The sequence below is a fragment of the Vidua chalybeata genome, chromosome 2 (genome assembly GCF_026979565.1).
Source record: "Vidua chalybeata isolate OUT-0048 chromosome 2, bVidCha1 merged haplotype, whole genome shotgun sequence".
NCBI lineage: Eukaryota > Metazoa > Chordata > Aves > Passeriformes > Viduidae > Vidua > Vidua chalybeata.
In genome coordinates, this window is record NC_071531.1 from 29,682,504 (window position 1) to 29,696,260 (window position 13,757).

Here is a 13,757-nt window from a genome sequence, read left to right on the forward strand (position 1 = left end):
TAACATGGGGATATTTTCAGAAACCTCAAAACTCGCTTAGATTACAACCAGCATCACCCAAGTATACATTTCAGCCTTAAGGAGCCCACTGGAGAAGCACAGGGATCACTTACGGGGAGCTCCTTCTGCCATCTCTATGGCCGTAATGCCACACGACCAAAGGTCACTCTGCAGAAAAGGAGAGACACCATATGTTAGTAGGTGGATTTACCCATTCACACAGTAAGAGAGTACTATTTAGAGAGGCCCTGTAGGTGAGGCTGAAACCAAATACCACGGCTATTTAAATAATATAAGCCTCTTTTATCTTGTAACTGTATCATAAAATCCTACTTTTCACATAATGCGTATGCATATGCAGAAACACATGCACATATTCTTACTGAGTGAGCAAACAATCCTTTCCAACAGCACATAAAAATATATTCACATTATGACAATGGGAAATACATTTGCCAGAAATCTAAGCCTATGAAACAATAGAATTTTCAATATTCCCTTGTCAACAAAGAATTGAACAAGGGCATTCCCAGAGTGTGTAGAGATGCAGTTGTAAAACCAAAAGCTCAGCTCAAATTTAAAGCTGCCAGACTTGTCGAAAACTGCAAGAAAGGGCTCTTCAGGTACGTAAACAAAACAAGCAAGAACAAAAGGAAAATACAGGTCCACCTGAAAGGAGAGGTGAATTAGTCACCAACACCACTGAAAAGGCAGAGGTTCCCAAAACTTACACCTCTGCCTTTACCGCAGGCTCCCAAAATTTACACCTCTGTCTTTACCACAGGCATTACTTACAGCCAAAGGCAACATTCCTCCCTAACATCTCAGCTTTGCTTAAAACGCTACAGAAAAAGAGTCCTTCAGTGGCAGCCTTTCAAGGTACCACCTCTGGCCAGCACCTCTGACTCAGGAGAGACCAAACAAGAGCCAGGAAGATCAAACACCGGGAAGAGATGGAGGAGTTCTGGCAAGGAACCAACTTCAGAGTGACACAGCTTAATGGGCAAAAATATTGGAGGAGACTGCTGTGAAAGAGAGCTTTTCTTGAGCAAAGCAGTCTTCATTTCTGGTCACAACTGTGATTTTTAAAAAATGACTTAAAATTAATGGGCAAATAAGCTCTTCATGCACTACAAGCAGAGAAGCATTTCTAAAGATCATATTTTCAGACCCAGCAAGGCACTCTTCTCTTAGTCTAATGCAGCCATCTAAGCTAAATTGCACATCCTCATGATCTTACAGAATCTTTCAAACATTAATTTTTTGTGAGCAACCACCCTAGAAGCTCCACCAGGAACAATAAACAGGTGTTTTCAGAGGACAGAGGAGTTATTTTTCACATCACTACTGCATTAACAAATATTGCAGGGGGCTTTTCTGCTTTATTAAATAATTTAATAGAAAACCTTCCTTACTAATAACAATAACTCTATCTGGAAAGATATAAAACATTAGCTTTAGTACAATGAGATGCTGAATGTAAAAAGCAATTAAATCAAGAGAAATAGGATCCATCTGATCAATCTTAGTCAAAATGTACAAAAACACCAATTCAAATAATCTGGATGTTTTACAAAGATTTAGACACACACAAATATACTGACAGCTAACACTATCAGTCTCAGCAAAGTGATATAATTGATATTCAGCTCTATAGTTCATTGCAAAACCTTCATCTCTGGCTTTCTGATATCCTTGGTTAAAGATGGAACAATATATAAGTCTACGTAAAGGTTTCTTAAAAACCGTATTTTTATATTTTTTCTTTCCTTGTACTCTCATTAAAGTTAGCTGAGAGGAACTTTCAAGATTACAGTATGCTTTCACTAGATATATTTAACTTTAAATACATATAACTAATATTCTTAAGGGTAGTGCAAATACCATCAAGCCAATTATGGTTTTGCAGTAATTAAATCCTTGGTTTGCAGCAAGCTACATAAAGCATGATCTTTGTTAAGAAATGTTGTGATGGATAAATTTTTATCAAAAAAATCATGTATATGTATCCTGAAATCAGAAGTAGTTTTAGGAATTCCTTTTGTACTTCACTGGCTCTCCAGACGGTGGTTCTATTTAAGGCAACACCTAAAATGTATTGTGCTGGGTTACCACAATGACTGGGACATAGTGTAACACACTTTAAAGTACAACCATTATGCGAATTGATAACACAAGCATTTCCAGGTAAACTCTTTTTTGCCCTCTCTAAGCACCTACAGCACCCTGAAGTCCTGTACTTACATCTCAAAGCTACAATAATACAAGCAGCACAAAGTGTTAAAGGTCACAATTTGATAGTATCCTTACCTTGTTCTTTGGTAATAAGAATGTAACTACACAAAACAGTTATTACTCCTACAAAGCATAGGAAGTCTCAAAAACTGCCATAGTCCACAGACATTTATATTGCAAGTGCATGTTTTGGGTTTTTTCTTTGAACAGGACTCTTACTCTGTAATCGTACGTAGCATCCGGATTCTCATCACAGGCAATAACTTCTGGAGCCATCCAATACGGAGTTCCAATAAAAGTGTTTCTCCTGCCAACTGTCCTGTCCAGCTGAGCGCTCACACCAAAATCCACTGTGGGTGGGAAAAGAGTAAAATGAAATAAGAGGGGGAAAATAATGCAATGATTACTTTTGCAAAGTGATTTGAAAATAAAGCCCTGTAGATGTCCCACATGGGAGGACCATGCTGAAGAGAAATAAGATGATTAATCCTGAGGCAAATGAGCCCTCATGGTTCACACACAATGTGCTTGGGCACAAGGGCCAAGGGACACAGCAGCACATGATCACCTCTCCTGTACCCCTCACTGGTCTGCCTGGACAGAAGGGAGAGCAAAGCTGCAGAACTACTGCCTGGGAGGCTGAGAAAGGGCTATTTAGTCCCTTCCCACATGGTGAAGCCAAGCACCTTTGCCTATACAAAAAACAGCCACTTCCCAAAGGTACCTCTCATACTATGGGAAAATGGCATGCATAAACATGTCCCTTTCAGCTCACCACTTCTTCGCTCTAAAACTGGACAGCAAAAATAACTGTTGCTCAGCGAGCTGCTGCTCTCTGCTTTAATGCACAGAGCAGAAACATCAATGAGAGCAAAAGATGAGAATTATTCAGGAAGTGCTAACTTTGGGCACACATGCACACAGGCTGAGAAAGAGATGCCTATTTCATTACAAAGCAATTACATTACAAAGGTGTTTTCTGCCTTTCATTTTGCCCTGCTCAGGACCACAGTGCTATATGTCCTTCTATACCAGTAACTGCATCTGCCCTGAGAGGGCTGTGTCAGCTTCACTGCATCCACCATCTGAGTGACACTGACAAACTGGTGTAGACAAGCTCAGTGGAAGCAATGGTTTGGAAGTCACTGCACCCTTTGGTCCATTTTGGACCAAATGAAGGAAAGCTCTCCCAAGAGCTTCCTCCTCCAGCAGCCGGGACAACTTCCCATGCCGCATGCTGCAGGAAGGTGCAATGCAAACCAGAAGGGATGTGGGCTGGGTGGGAGGGCTTCAGCATGGCTCTATATTTAACGCAAAAAAGGTGGTGAGTGTAGCGTGATACAAACACAGAAGGTTGACATGTGCACTAACTGAAAGAGACAAATTAGAGAGGAAATAAAAAAAGTGTATGTCCACTTGGCAGGAGAGAGGAGGCCAGGGATGAGCACAATTTTCAGCAGGCATGCCAGAGCTGGAACTGTGTTTTGAATTCAATGCCACAGCTCCCTTGAGAGTGCTGTCCAGATCATATTTTTGTGTCCAGAACCTGAACAGCAGGTGCTATTTTAATTAAAACTAAATACAAGAGAGACTCCTGTCACTTCCCAAGTCCAGAATAAAGTGAATCAGAACAGACTCAAGTTACACACAGCTCAGTAGGGGAAACAAAATGATCCCTGCACTGATTCTGGCATGAAACCCACATCTCCTAACCAAATTCAACAACAACCTGTGCTCCATCCTCTCCAAGCAGGAGGAAATACATGCAAGCTGTCAATCCACATGGAACCACTGACAGAGTACTCATGCTACAAAACATGTTGCGGGGCTCTTAAAGGATGAAATTAATTTGGGAACATCATAAAACCAAAGGCTGAACAAATGAGGAAGTGGACACATGTACCTACTTACCAAGTTTCACTTCTGCATTCTCTGTTAACAACACATTTTGCCCTTTGATATCCCTGTGAATCACATGATGGGCATGAAGATGTGCCAACCCCTGCATTAAGGAGAAGAGAGGAAGGAGAGGAAGTTCAGAGTTAGGCTCTTGGCTCAGCAACAATCTACTCATACCTAGCAGCCCCAAAGGTCACAGCACTGTGCCTCAACCTCTTGCAACTGAGTGCAGTGGGACCTGCAGCACACCACCCACACAGCTTTTGGTGATGGAGCAGAGACACAGGCTTGGATCAGACACACACACAATACCTAAATACAGTCCAACATCTGTACTGTGCAAACACCTCCCAGCTGTCCTGTGAAGAAAGTTCAGCTCCCACAAAGTCTCCAAGTAATTACATTCTAAATGACATCAGTGTCGGTGTATGCCACTGACTTCTGACATGCACAGGGTCACACAGAATTTAGCTGGAAAGGGAGGTGGAAGGAGAAAGGAGGTAGCATCCAAATGTCTATATGCACCCCCAAGAAGGAGGTGGGGGTGATGGAGTGGCAGTCATGTTTGAGGGCAAGGGAGGACAGATGATAAAGACACGATCCATTGCAAAAATGCAGTTCTCTAGCCTCCATAAACATGAAGCCAGATAACTGTACCTCAGGAAAAAAAATGCAAAGGCAAAAAAAAAAAAAAAAAAAAAAGCATAAGCATTATACTTTCCAAAGGAAACAAAACCTCCTGGCATACGGTGCTTTTTGTTGAGACAGCACCTGGATACATGCCCCAAAGCATTAGCCATGTGGAGGGAGGGCTGAGAAAGACATATGTTGCATTTTACTCTCTAATGTAATTGGGAGAACAACAGGCAACCCTCTTAGCAACTGCCTGTATTTTGGGTTCTCCTCAGTTTTCTGCTTGGAAAATTGTAGTCTCCAGTGGGACCATCTTGACTGTTCATGTTGCCCTCATAGTCTTTTAATGTTTTGTGAAAAATAAAGGAATAGAACCTTTACAGCTGCAAGAGGTTAAGAGAGTAGTGGTTGCTGTAGAGAAGTATTTCTTAACACATGTTCTTCATTAACTGATAATTTACCAGTTTTCCTACATAATCATTGGGCTGTTTTCCTTTTTTTAAAACAGTTAATGAGTGTGACAAAAAAACACTATCTACAGCTTCCTTTCCACATGTCACAAGCAAATCAAGTGAACAGCTGATGTCCCTGAGACCCTTCACTGACTGCTAATGCTGAGTGTGGTCTTATTTTTCACAGGAATGCAGGCTTTTCCACATCTTCACACAGGATATTTTTTAAAGCCTTCTGCTACTCCGACCCAGCCAGAGAGATAATCATCTGTTCTCTCCAGAGTACCATTTAACCCTACTGAAAAAACACATTTGGGGTTGCAAAGGCCTGGGAGGAGACAGAGAGGCACGTCTCCACTTTCCTGCAGTCCCCTGACCTTTCCAACCACACAAGGATTCACTGGGTCAACCTTCACTGGTGTCTCCACCTACACCAGTCTTTGGCACTTTAGCTCCTTTTAACTTTGTGTTACATGACCTCTCTTCTCCACCTCTGACAAACTCTGTGTTGAATCAGGGATTGAAACATCTCGTTGCAATGTGAGTTTAGCATTCCTTTTTTCCAGATATTCCAGCTCCTGATGGTCAGTAATTAACACTCCTTTTGCAAATCTCTCATTGGAATGAGAAAATAGTTTTCCCTCTTTTCTGAGGTAAATATCTTTTCCTCTTCTCAGCAAGGACTTGACTGCTTTATCTAAGGAGGCTCTAGGATGAATGCAACATAGCATAGAATACCGCCGAGCCCACATGTTTCTCAAATCAAGGGTAAGATGGTCCTGCAGAAGTTAGTTTCCTCATATTAAGGCATGCTAACCATTTGTTTTGAAATACAACTTCTCCTTTGTAAACAACTTAAAATGTGACAGTCAAACGCCAGCAGCTGGACTGTCCTCTAGCATTTGAAATTAGAGCAAGAGACCAGAACTATGTGTCTCCCTCCATCCTCATCTTAAAAATTAACAAGGCAGAGCAAATGTGTAACGCAGACAACAGCAGCATTGATTTATGCAAGAGCCAGTGCTCATTTCCTTTAACATAAAGCCCTTCAGAACTTCATTTATGATTAAGCAATTGAACAAACATACTGTGTAGTGGTATGGGTAGGAGGCAATTTGTTTTACAAAGAAGCACGAGGAAAACCATCCCAGATTTACTTAGTGAAGCAAAACAAATGCCAATTCAAAAAGCACTTAAACTGTACCAACTGGAAATTAAATATTAAGAGTAATTAGCTTAAGTTGCAATTTTAGAACAACTGGTAAGCTACAGACCTCTTCCTGAAAAACTTCTGTAGCCCCGCCTGCAAGCACCGCACAGGGCACAGCCACACGTGACAGAGCTGCTTGCTCTAGGCAGACTGTAGGGACAACACAAGATGAGAGCACATCCCAGCACAGAAGTCCTGACTGCTGGCCTGAGCCAACAGCTCTTCCTCCATGGACTTGATTAGGAAAGAAAAAGGCAGCTGCAAGCATATTTAGAAAAGCCCATTCTGTAGGCTACCGTGCTACAATACTGTTTCAGCCTCAGGACTTAGGGACACTGTTTCACAGCTTCTGCAGTAGGCAAGGTCACTGGCTCCTCTACTGGCTTCTCATTACTAGAAATTGCAATTTTCTGCAAGGCTTCTGCTACAATACAGTACAACTCACACGAAGTTAAATGATGTGGAGCAGACATTTATCTGCTCCTATGCACTCTCCAAGTGATGACACGGCTAATGGGATTGATCAGAAACAGCTTCTTGCAGAACCTCAAGCTAGGCTGCATCTCTATAGGACTGTTTCTGTGTGGGGCAGACTGTTTTCCTTACCCGGAGAATCTCTCTGGAGATATATGCTATCCAGTCTTCTTTCAGGGTATTCCCTTTTGTGTTCTTCACAAGGTCTGTGATAGAGCCAGCTCCACAAAACTCCATAACAAGCTGCAAAACAAGTATCAATGTACAACGGACATTAAACACGGACCTCAGCTGTACAGCAAAGCAAAATAATCAGGTTACAGCACTGATTTGGGAAGCTCTTGTGAAGCAGAGAATGTATTTTACATCTCTGCCTGGAAAACGGATTCAACCAAATGTCTTCAATATGTGTCAAACATATATGGAATATGTCTCACATTAGTTACCAGATTTTCAAGGACTGATTTAATCACTGTAATTTAATGCTGGGAATCTGGATTTGCTCGGTTATGCAAAATGCATTAGCAGTAAGAGCACATCCAATGCTGAAGGAATCAAACTTATCACATCACTGCAACACTTCTTATCCTTTAACTTCCATGTATTTATGGAAGAATGTGCACCCTTCCATTTCAACCCCAAACTTCAGTCCTCTAGAGGGTGCAGATGAGGTGGGATGAAAAATGTAATGGGTACAATCTCAAATGCAGCTTTCTTTTTACAGTCATTCTTATATTCTTACTGCTCAGCTGTCTTGCTCCTATGAAACATGTTACTATCCATCAGGGACACAGGAAAAAAGTTACTTAAAGAACAAATCCACTGCTTACAGCAAATCTTGGTTCAGACATTCCCTTAAGGCTGCGTGATTAGCCTCTCTGATTCACTTATCTAGCAGCTCAGGCAAGCACCAAACTCCTTTAGTTTGTCTTTCCATAAAGTGGTATTTCTCTCATCATCAATCTATATCCAACAGGGAAAGACTTAGGAAAAAACATCTGCTTACCCACAGTTGGTCATCATGTCCTGGAGGACTTTTCTTAATGAAAGCACCATAATAAGTTGCAATATTTCTATGATGAGAATATTTCTTTAGCATATTAATCTCCAGTTTGATTTCTTCTTCTTCATCCTTTGGAAAAAAAAAAAAACAAACACCCATATGCTTAATATACCACATGCATTATTGATTTATTCTTCACTTTCACACAAGTAGATTTTTTTCTGAACTTCAATTTACACAGCATCATGTTCAGTAAGCTCCTCTGATGTTCATGCCATCAAAATTCTGTCTATTGTAATGGTCTAAAACAAGCCTTTCCCAAGTTTTCAGTAGCACAAAGAAACAAACGAAAGATGCAGTGGATTTGACCCAGTGATGGAACATGACATAATCTGTTTCAAAAACCCAATGCTTGTAACACCTTAAGCAAATCCATAGCTAGCAGGCTGGAAATTTATGACAGAGGAGTATTATTTCCATTTTCCTCATTTTTTTCTCCTTTAATTTTGGAAATTTCAAACAGTTCTATTTAAATGCCAGACAGTGGCTTTGTGAAACCACTTGCCAAAGTAGGCTCCCATCTTGGTGGCAGCATTGGACTGGCACAGGAAAACAGAGGTGGAGATCAGGAATTCCCCTGATTGCAAGAAAAAGGCATTTGCCTCGTGCACAAGCTTCCTTCTCCTCCTCCATCTGCCTCTGTGGAGGAAGAGCAAGTGCATCAGGAAGAATGGGCCAGGAGCCCAGGCAGTAAACAGGATGCTGAGACACAAAGGCAGAGGAAGGATTTCCCCTGGCTCCCCCCTGCTCCAGCAAGGTGCCAAGCAAAGAGCAGCTCAGGTGAAGGGAGGTCGTCCCTCCAAAGAGCTGAAATGGGTAACATACTGAAACCACTCCTTGAAACACCCACAATCTGCTTCTGAAGTGACAGTAGGACATGTTGCATGGAAGGCTCCACACGCTTTGAGCAGGTGTGTGAGCAGGCAGACAGCAGATACAAAAGAAGGAGCAGACACCAACCCACCCCCAACTCTCTCTTCCCATGCCTAGACAGGGTGAGTCTTCTTCAAGCACCTATCAAGGCAACAAATTAAAAGGTGGATTGATATCCCTTTTTGCTCCACAATTTTATATCCAAGCAGAAAAACATCTACCTTAAATTGATTCCAGGAGGAAGCCAAAACTTCTCCCTAGGGTTGCAGGCTGATGGGAACGGTAGCACATACTCTGATTATTCTGTGATGTCAAAGCTGATTATATGATAAAATTTTAAGCCTTAAACTTCTTCGCAATTTGTACCACGCTAGCAATCAAATATCCTATTCATGACATACGCAGATGTTAATACTAGCTACATGTTAACTCTTTATACACACCAGTACACACAGCTTGAACAAGAGATGCCACTCTCTGCTACAAAGCTAACAACCATTTCAAATACTCTAATAGTGGGGTGCAATGCTGACTCGTAAATTATTACGACAGAATTCCCAAAATGTACCAGGGATAAACTATTCTTACATCTTTTCACGATGCATCTTTGAAGTCAAATATTGGATATTTCTGGAACACTGAACAAAATAGTAAAAGAATCCTGTAAATCAAAGTTCCTAGTGAAGAGCAGCCCTGGGAGAAAGCATTGTCAGGAAAGCTTTTTGAGCCAAAAGCTAACTTGGTGCTTCCTCAGCTGCTTCTGTTGTACGTGCTGTTGAATGATTTTTTTATTTTTTCAGACTATATGCAAAAAGACAAAAAAAGAGATGAGGAATGAATACAGGCTTATGTTACACCGAACCTCTGAACTGTGGATTTAGGCAAAAAAAATTAAACAGGAGCATTGTTAAACTTGATGCCTTGGGACTTAATTGCTGATAGGTTAATATGTATAACTGAATTAATCTGCTATTTTGAACTGACTTTTTAGATAAAAATTACTTCCTACCCTCAGCACATGAACACAATAGCTTTTACAATACAATGGGCAGGATGTCTTAAAGGTTGTTTGTGTTTATTTATTGTAACAGCAGCCAAAATGACAATACTTAAACAGGATCTATTCCTGAAATATGAAATAATAAAAATTCCCGCCTCCCTCCCCCCAAAATAAAAAATCCTGAAGAACAAATGACAAAAAAGGCATACACAGAGCCAGCAGACTGTAGACAGTTACTGCTCTTTCAGCTCTCCACTGAGTCTGTGTCACAGCACCTGCTCAAAGGCCTGCAGCAGAATCTCCCTGCAGCAATATCTCCCCAAGTATCTCCCTGAACTACAACTAACAATGGTCCTGCATTCATATTTCAGGTGCCTTTGAGCACTTGTCCACAACAGAAATAGCACCTCACCTACAGTTCAATCCAGTACAAAATGCAGTTTACAATAATAAATGGATTCAGAAATTTTTGCCAAGCTTCAGATGAATCCACGTAGTTAGTGTGGATCAATAACCCCCTGGCAATGAGTCCTGAAGACTCTGTGACAATAGGAACTATTATGAGGATTAATCAGCACAGTAAAGGCTGAAGCACCAGTGTGGTAGAGCAAATGGTAGAAGACTTAAGAAAAAAGGAAATTAAAAACAAAAAGTTGGCCAGATCGAAATTGTTCTGTTCCAGATTCAGGAGCGTTTTTTTTTCCAGGGTACAGGTCATTTCATCCCAATGTGGACATCTGAAAGAGGCCAAACAATGTGCACCCTACCGGTGTTTACTTCTCCCCACTAACTACAAAAGGAGGGTGAGGTCATTAACCAAGATCCAGACACCAATCTTGCAGATGTCTTGCATCAGGGCAAGATGAATCCCACCCAAAAATCTCACCGGATAAGGCCATTTCGTTACAGATCTCCTTATGGACACATGTGCCTCAGGGAGGGTACACTGCAGCCTGCAGCAGGGATCCTCCTGAGGAGACTGAGGTGTTTTGGCAGCCATCCTGGGATTTGGACATGTGAGCCAGAATCAGAGATGGAAGGTCTGCTCCAGACAACACATGCGCTGACACCCCTCCATTTGCAGAGGCAAGGGTATCACAAAAGCAGAAAATTAAAACTGACTGAAGCAAGAGACTGTCATTCTCATGAAGTAATACAAAAGTACATCCTTTTTTCTTGAAGGAGAGAGGCAGCTGGTGAGCCCTTCCTAGTGATTTTATGCAGCTGGCATCAATTACCACTTTAAGCCATTATCTGTGAATACAAACTCCCATTGAAACCCTCTTTGTCTTCCCTCTGATGGAGCTGGTGGAAGTGTTTTATACTTACACATTCCCTGTCTCTTTGTGACAGCACGTCTGATTACCAGTAATTTTTGCAGTAAGCTATACTTTTGCAAGACTCACGTGGTTAAATCAAGCTTGGAGCAGCTCTCCTCTCCCTTTTCATGTGTTTCCCTTCAGAGACTAAATGGACGTGCCAGCATCCCTAGGGGTTTCTAACTGCAAACTCTTTTACCAAAATAATCTTGCCTGTAAGATTAAAACCTGCATATGACTCCCACACAGAAATCCACCTATGTACATTCAGATAATTTCTAACCATTTGAATCAGCAGATTGAAAATAAACCCAGGTGTGTTACCTCTCAGCCTACCACCCAGCAGCACCTGATCAGCTTGCTTACTGCTCCACCACAAAAGCTCAACATCCCTTGTTCTTCCATTCATCATTGCACACTAAATATCAATGTGGGTTTTTCTGCATGCAGATGGCAAATCAATGACTTGTTTTTATTACTTCAGCATTTACAAAATTGTGATGATTTAAGTAGGTGAAGATTTTAAGTATTTGACCGTGGTTGCCACTGGAGAAACTCGCGGTCAAAAAGTGCTACTAGTGCAGATCCGTGTAAGGAAGATTATCAGCTGTTTTCAAAAGGTAGCACTCCACCCCCTGCAACATTATGGAAAGAAAACATTGCATATTTACACAAATTTTTAGAAGACAAGGAATTCAGACACACTTTGCTGGACATTTTTGAGGGACAGAAAAGAAGAGAACTAAGCTCTAGAAGTGTCAGAATCAGGGAGGACATAACCAAAGGAAAAGAAAAATCACTTCCAGTCTGTCCCTAAACATCATTGTCTAGATGCCTCAGGAGACCAAGCACAACAGTCCTGACCTATTCCAGCACTAAAACTGGTATGAGACCCCTACAAGAAATAGTCTCTGAGAAACACACTTGGAGGAGTAAGGGGGAAATAACACTGTTTCCCAAGCTCTACAGCACAATAAAATTATTTTAGGAGCTGAATTTTAAAATTTAAAGAAACCACCCAAACCTCCTAAAGGTAAAGACATGTCTCATGGCATGTAAGTGGTGACTTTCCATTCAAACTCCCTCACCTGGAAGATCTGTCTGACTACTGCTCTTGGCTGGAAATTTACTCTGCCAGCTCAAGGAGGAGAATCTCAGTTATTATTTCCAAAGGTTTTATTTACCCTAGTATTATGATGAGGGGAAATGTGAATGAGAAAACACAGTCCAGCAAGGTTAAAGCAAGACAATGTTCTGTGATAAAGGAGAGAGCAACTTTACTTATCCTACCAGATGATTTATATGCTGCTCTAAATCAGTGTGAAGCAGAATACAAATTGGTCCTTTCAGTAACTTTGCTTTCTGATTTAAGAAAGTGACAAATCTCGTCTCTTCCCTCACAAATGACATCCAGTCATTTCAAGCTACAACAAGGGTTTTTTAGAATTCATATCACTACCAAACAGTGTAAAATCAAACACCAGCAAAATAGGATGGAATGAGGGAAGCCTTCATATCTCCTCTCCTTTGCTTTCCCAGTACTGCTCACAAAGCTTTGCCTGCCTATACCCATGGAGCTGCCCTGCCTGGAGAATGACAGCTGGCAATACTCTGCCTGGGGTTTCAGAGTAAGCTGAGTTCCTGAGGATCACAAGCTCTAATGGCAGCTTCTGAAATTTGGAATCTTGAGATCACAGAGGAGTTGGGATTTGTGTAGAGCAGCAGGCAGCACCCTCAGCCCAGCACTGGGAGTGAAAAGGCACTGCTAACCCATGGACTCCCAGAGCAATGGAGAGGAAACCAGTCTGCCTTCACAGGCATGAAAATGATAACAACTTTCCCTTTCTTTTACCATCTGCCTCTGACACACTAATTGAAGAAAAACAGGAGAAGTCCAAAAGAAACCCAGTTTATTTTCCTTTCTGCTTCCTCTCACGTTTCACTTCTGCCTTCCACTCACAAAAAAAAAAAAAAAAAAAAAAAAAAAAAGAAAAGTCCTAAAAGACACCAAAACCACAAACAAAAATCTTCCTGGATAAATCAAATCACAACACCAACTTTTGCAAATCACCATTATGCTTGAGTGTCACAGCCTCCCTCCTCTTTCCACTCCAGACATGACCAGCATCCATTTGGAGCAGAATCTCTCCAGGACAGAGAAAGTCTGAATAGAGCCTAGCACAATAGGTGACCTTTTCTGCTGCAGGAATCCATAATATATACACTCGTTAATAAAGTTCTCACACACGAGGGAGATGTTTTGGCAAGGAAAGTTGGGGCAGTATTGCACACAGCACAGTACTTGAACAGGGAGCTGTGGCGCTGCCTCCAAGCCGGGAAGGAGGTTGTAATTTCAGGAGGAACCAAACCACAAGAGAAACGATACTCCGAGTGGGTAAGTCCCTGCCAGCGACTGCCAAGGTAGGAAGTTTGTATAAAGCAGAGCAGCTTGCAGTGCAGAGAGTGCAACGTGGAAAAACGTGATCCTCTCCAACACCACAACTAAGTGTTGGAATTGGGAATATGACATGAAATACTTTGTAAGAAAAAATATCAAACACAGGCTTCTTGGGAGGGAAAGTCTAAACTGTTTCAAATA

The 13,757-nt window shown here is 41.5% G+C and overlaps 1 protein-coding gene across 10 annotated transcripts in view; it reads right to left on the reverse strand.

The window, feature by feature from the left end:
- MAP4K4 (mitogen-activated protein kinase kinase kinase kinase 4) overlaps positions 1 to 13,757 on the reverse strand; it is a 165,613-nt gene that overhangs the window by 51,172 nt on the left and 100,684 nt on the right. For all 10 annotated transcript variants that reach the window (XM_053933302.1, XM_053933296.1, XM_053933289.1 and 7 more), the window contains 5 exons: positions 7,910 to 8,035; positions 7,036 to 7,146; positions 4,147 to 4,237; positions 2,455 to 2,585; positions 114 to 168 (listed from right to left, as the gene is read on the reverse strand). In XM_053933302.1, coding sequence (XP_053789277.1) covers positions 114 to 168; positions 2,455 to 2,585; positions 4,147 to 4,237; positions 7,036 to 7,146; positions 7,910 to 8,035 — 514 coding nt within the window. The remainder of the gene's footprint in view (positions 1 to 113; positions 169 to 2,454; positions 2,586 to 4,146; positions 4,238 to 7,035; positions 7,147 to 7,909; positions 8,036 to 13,757) is intronic.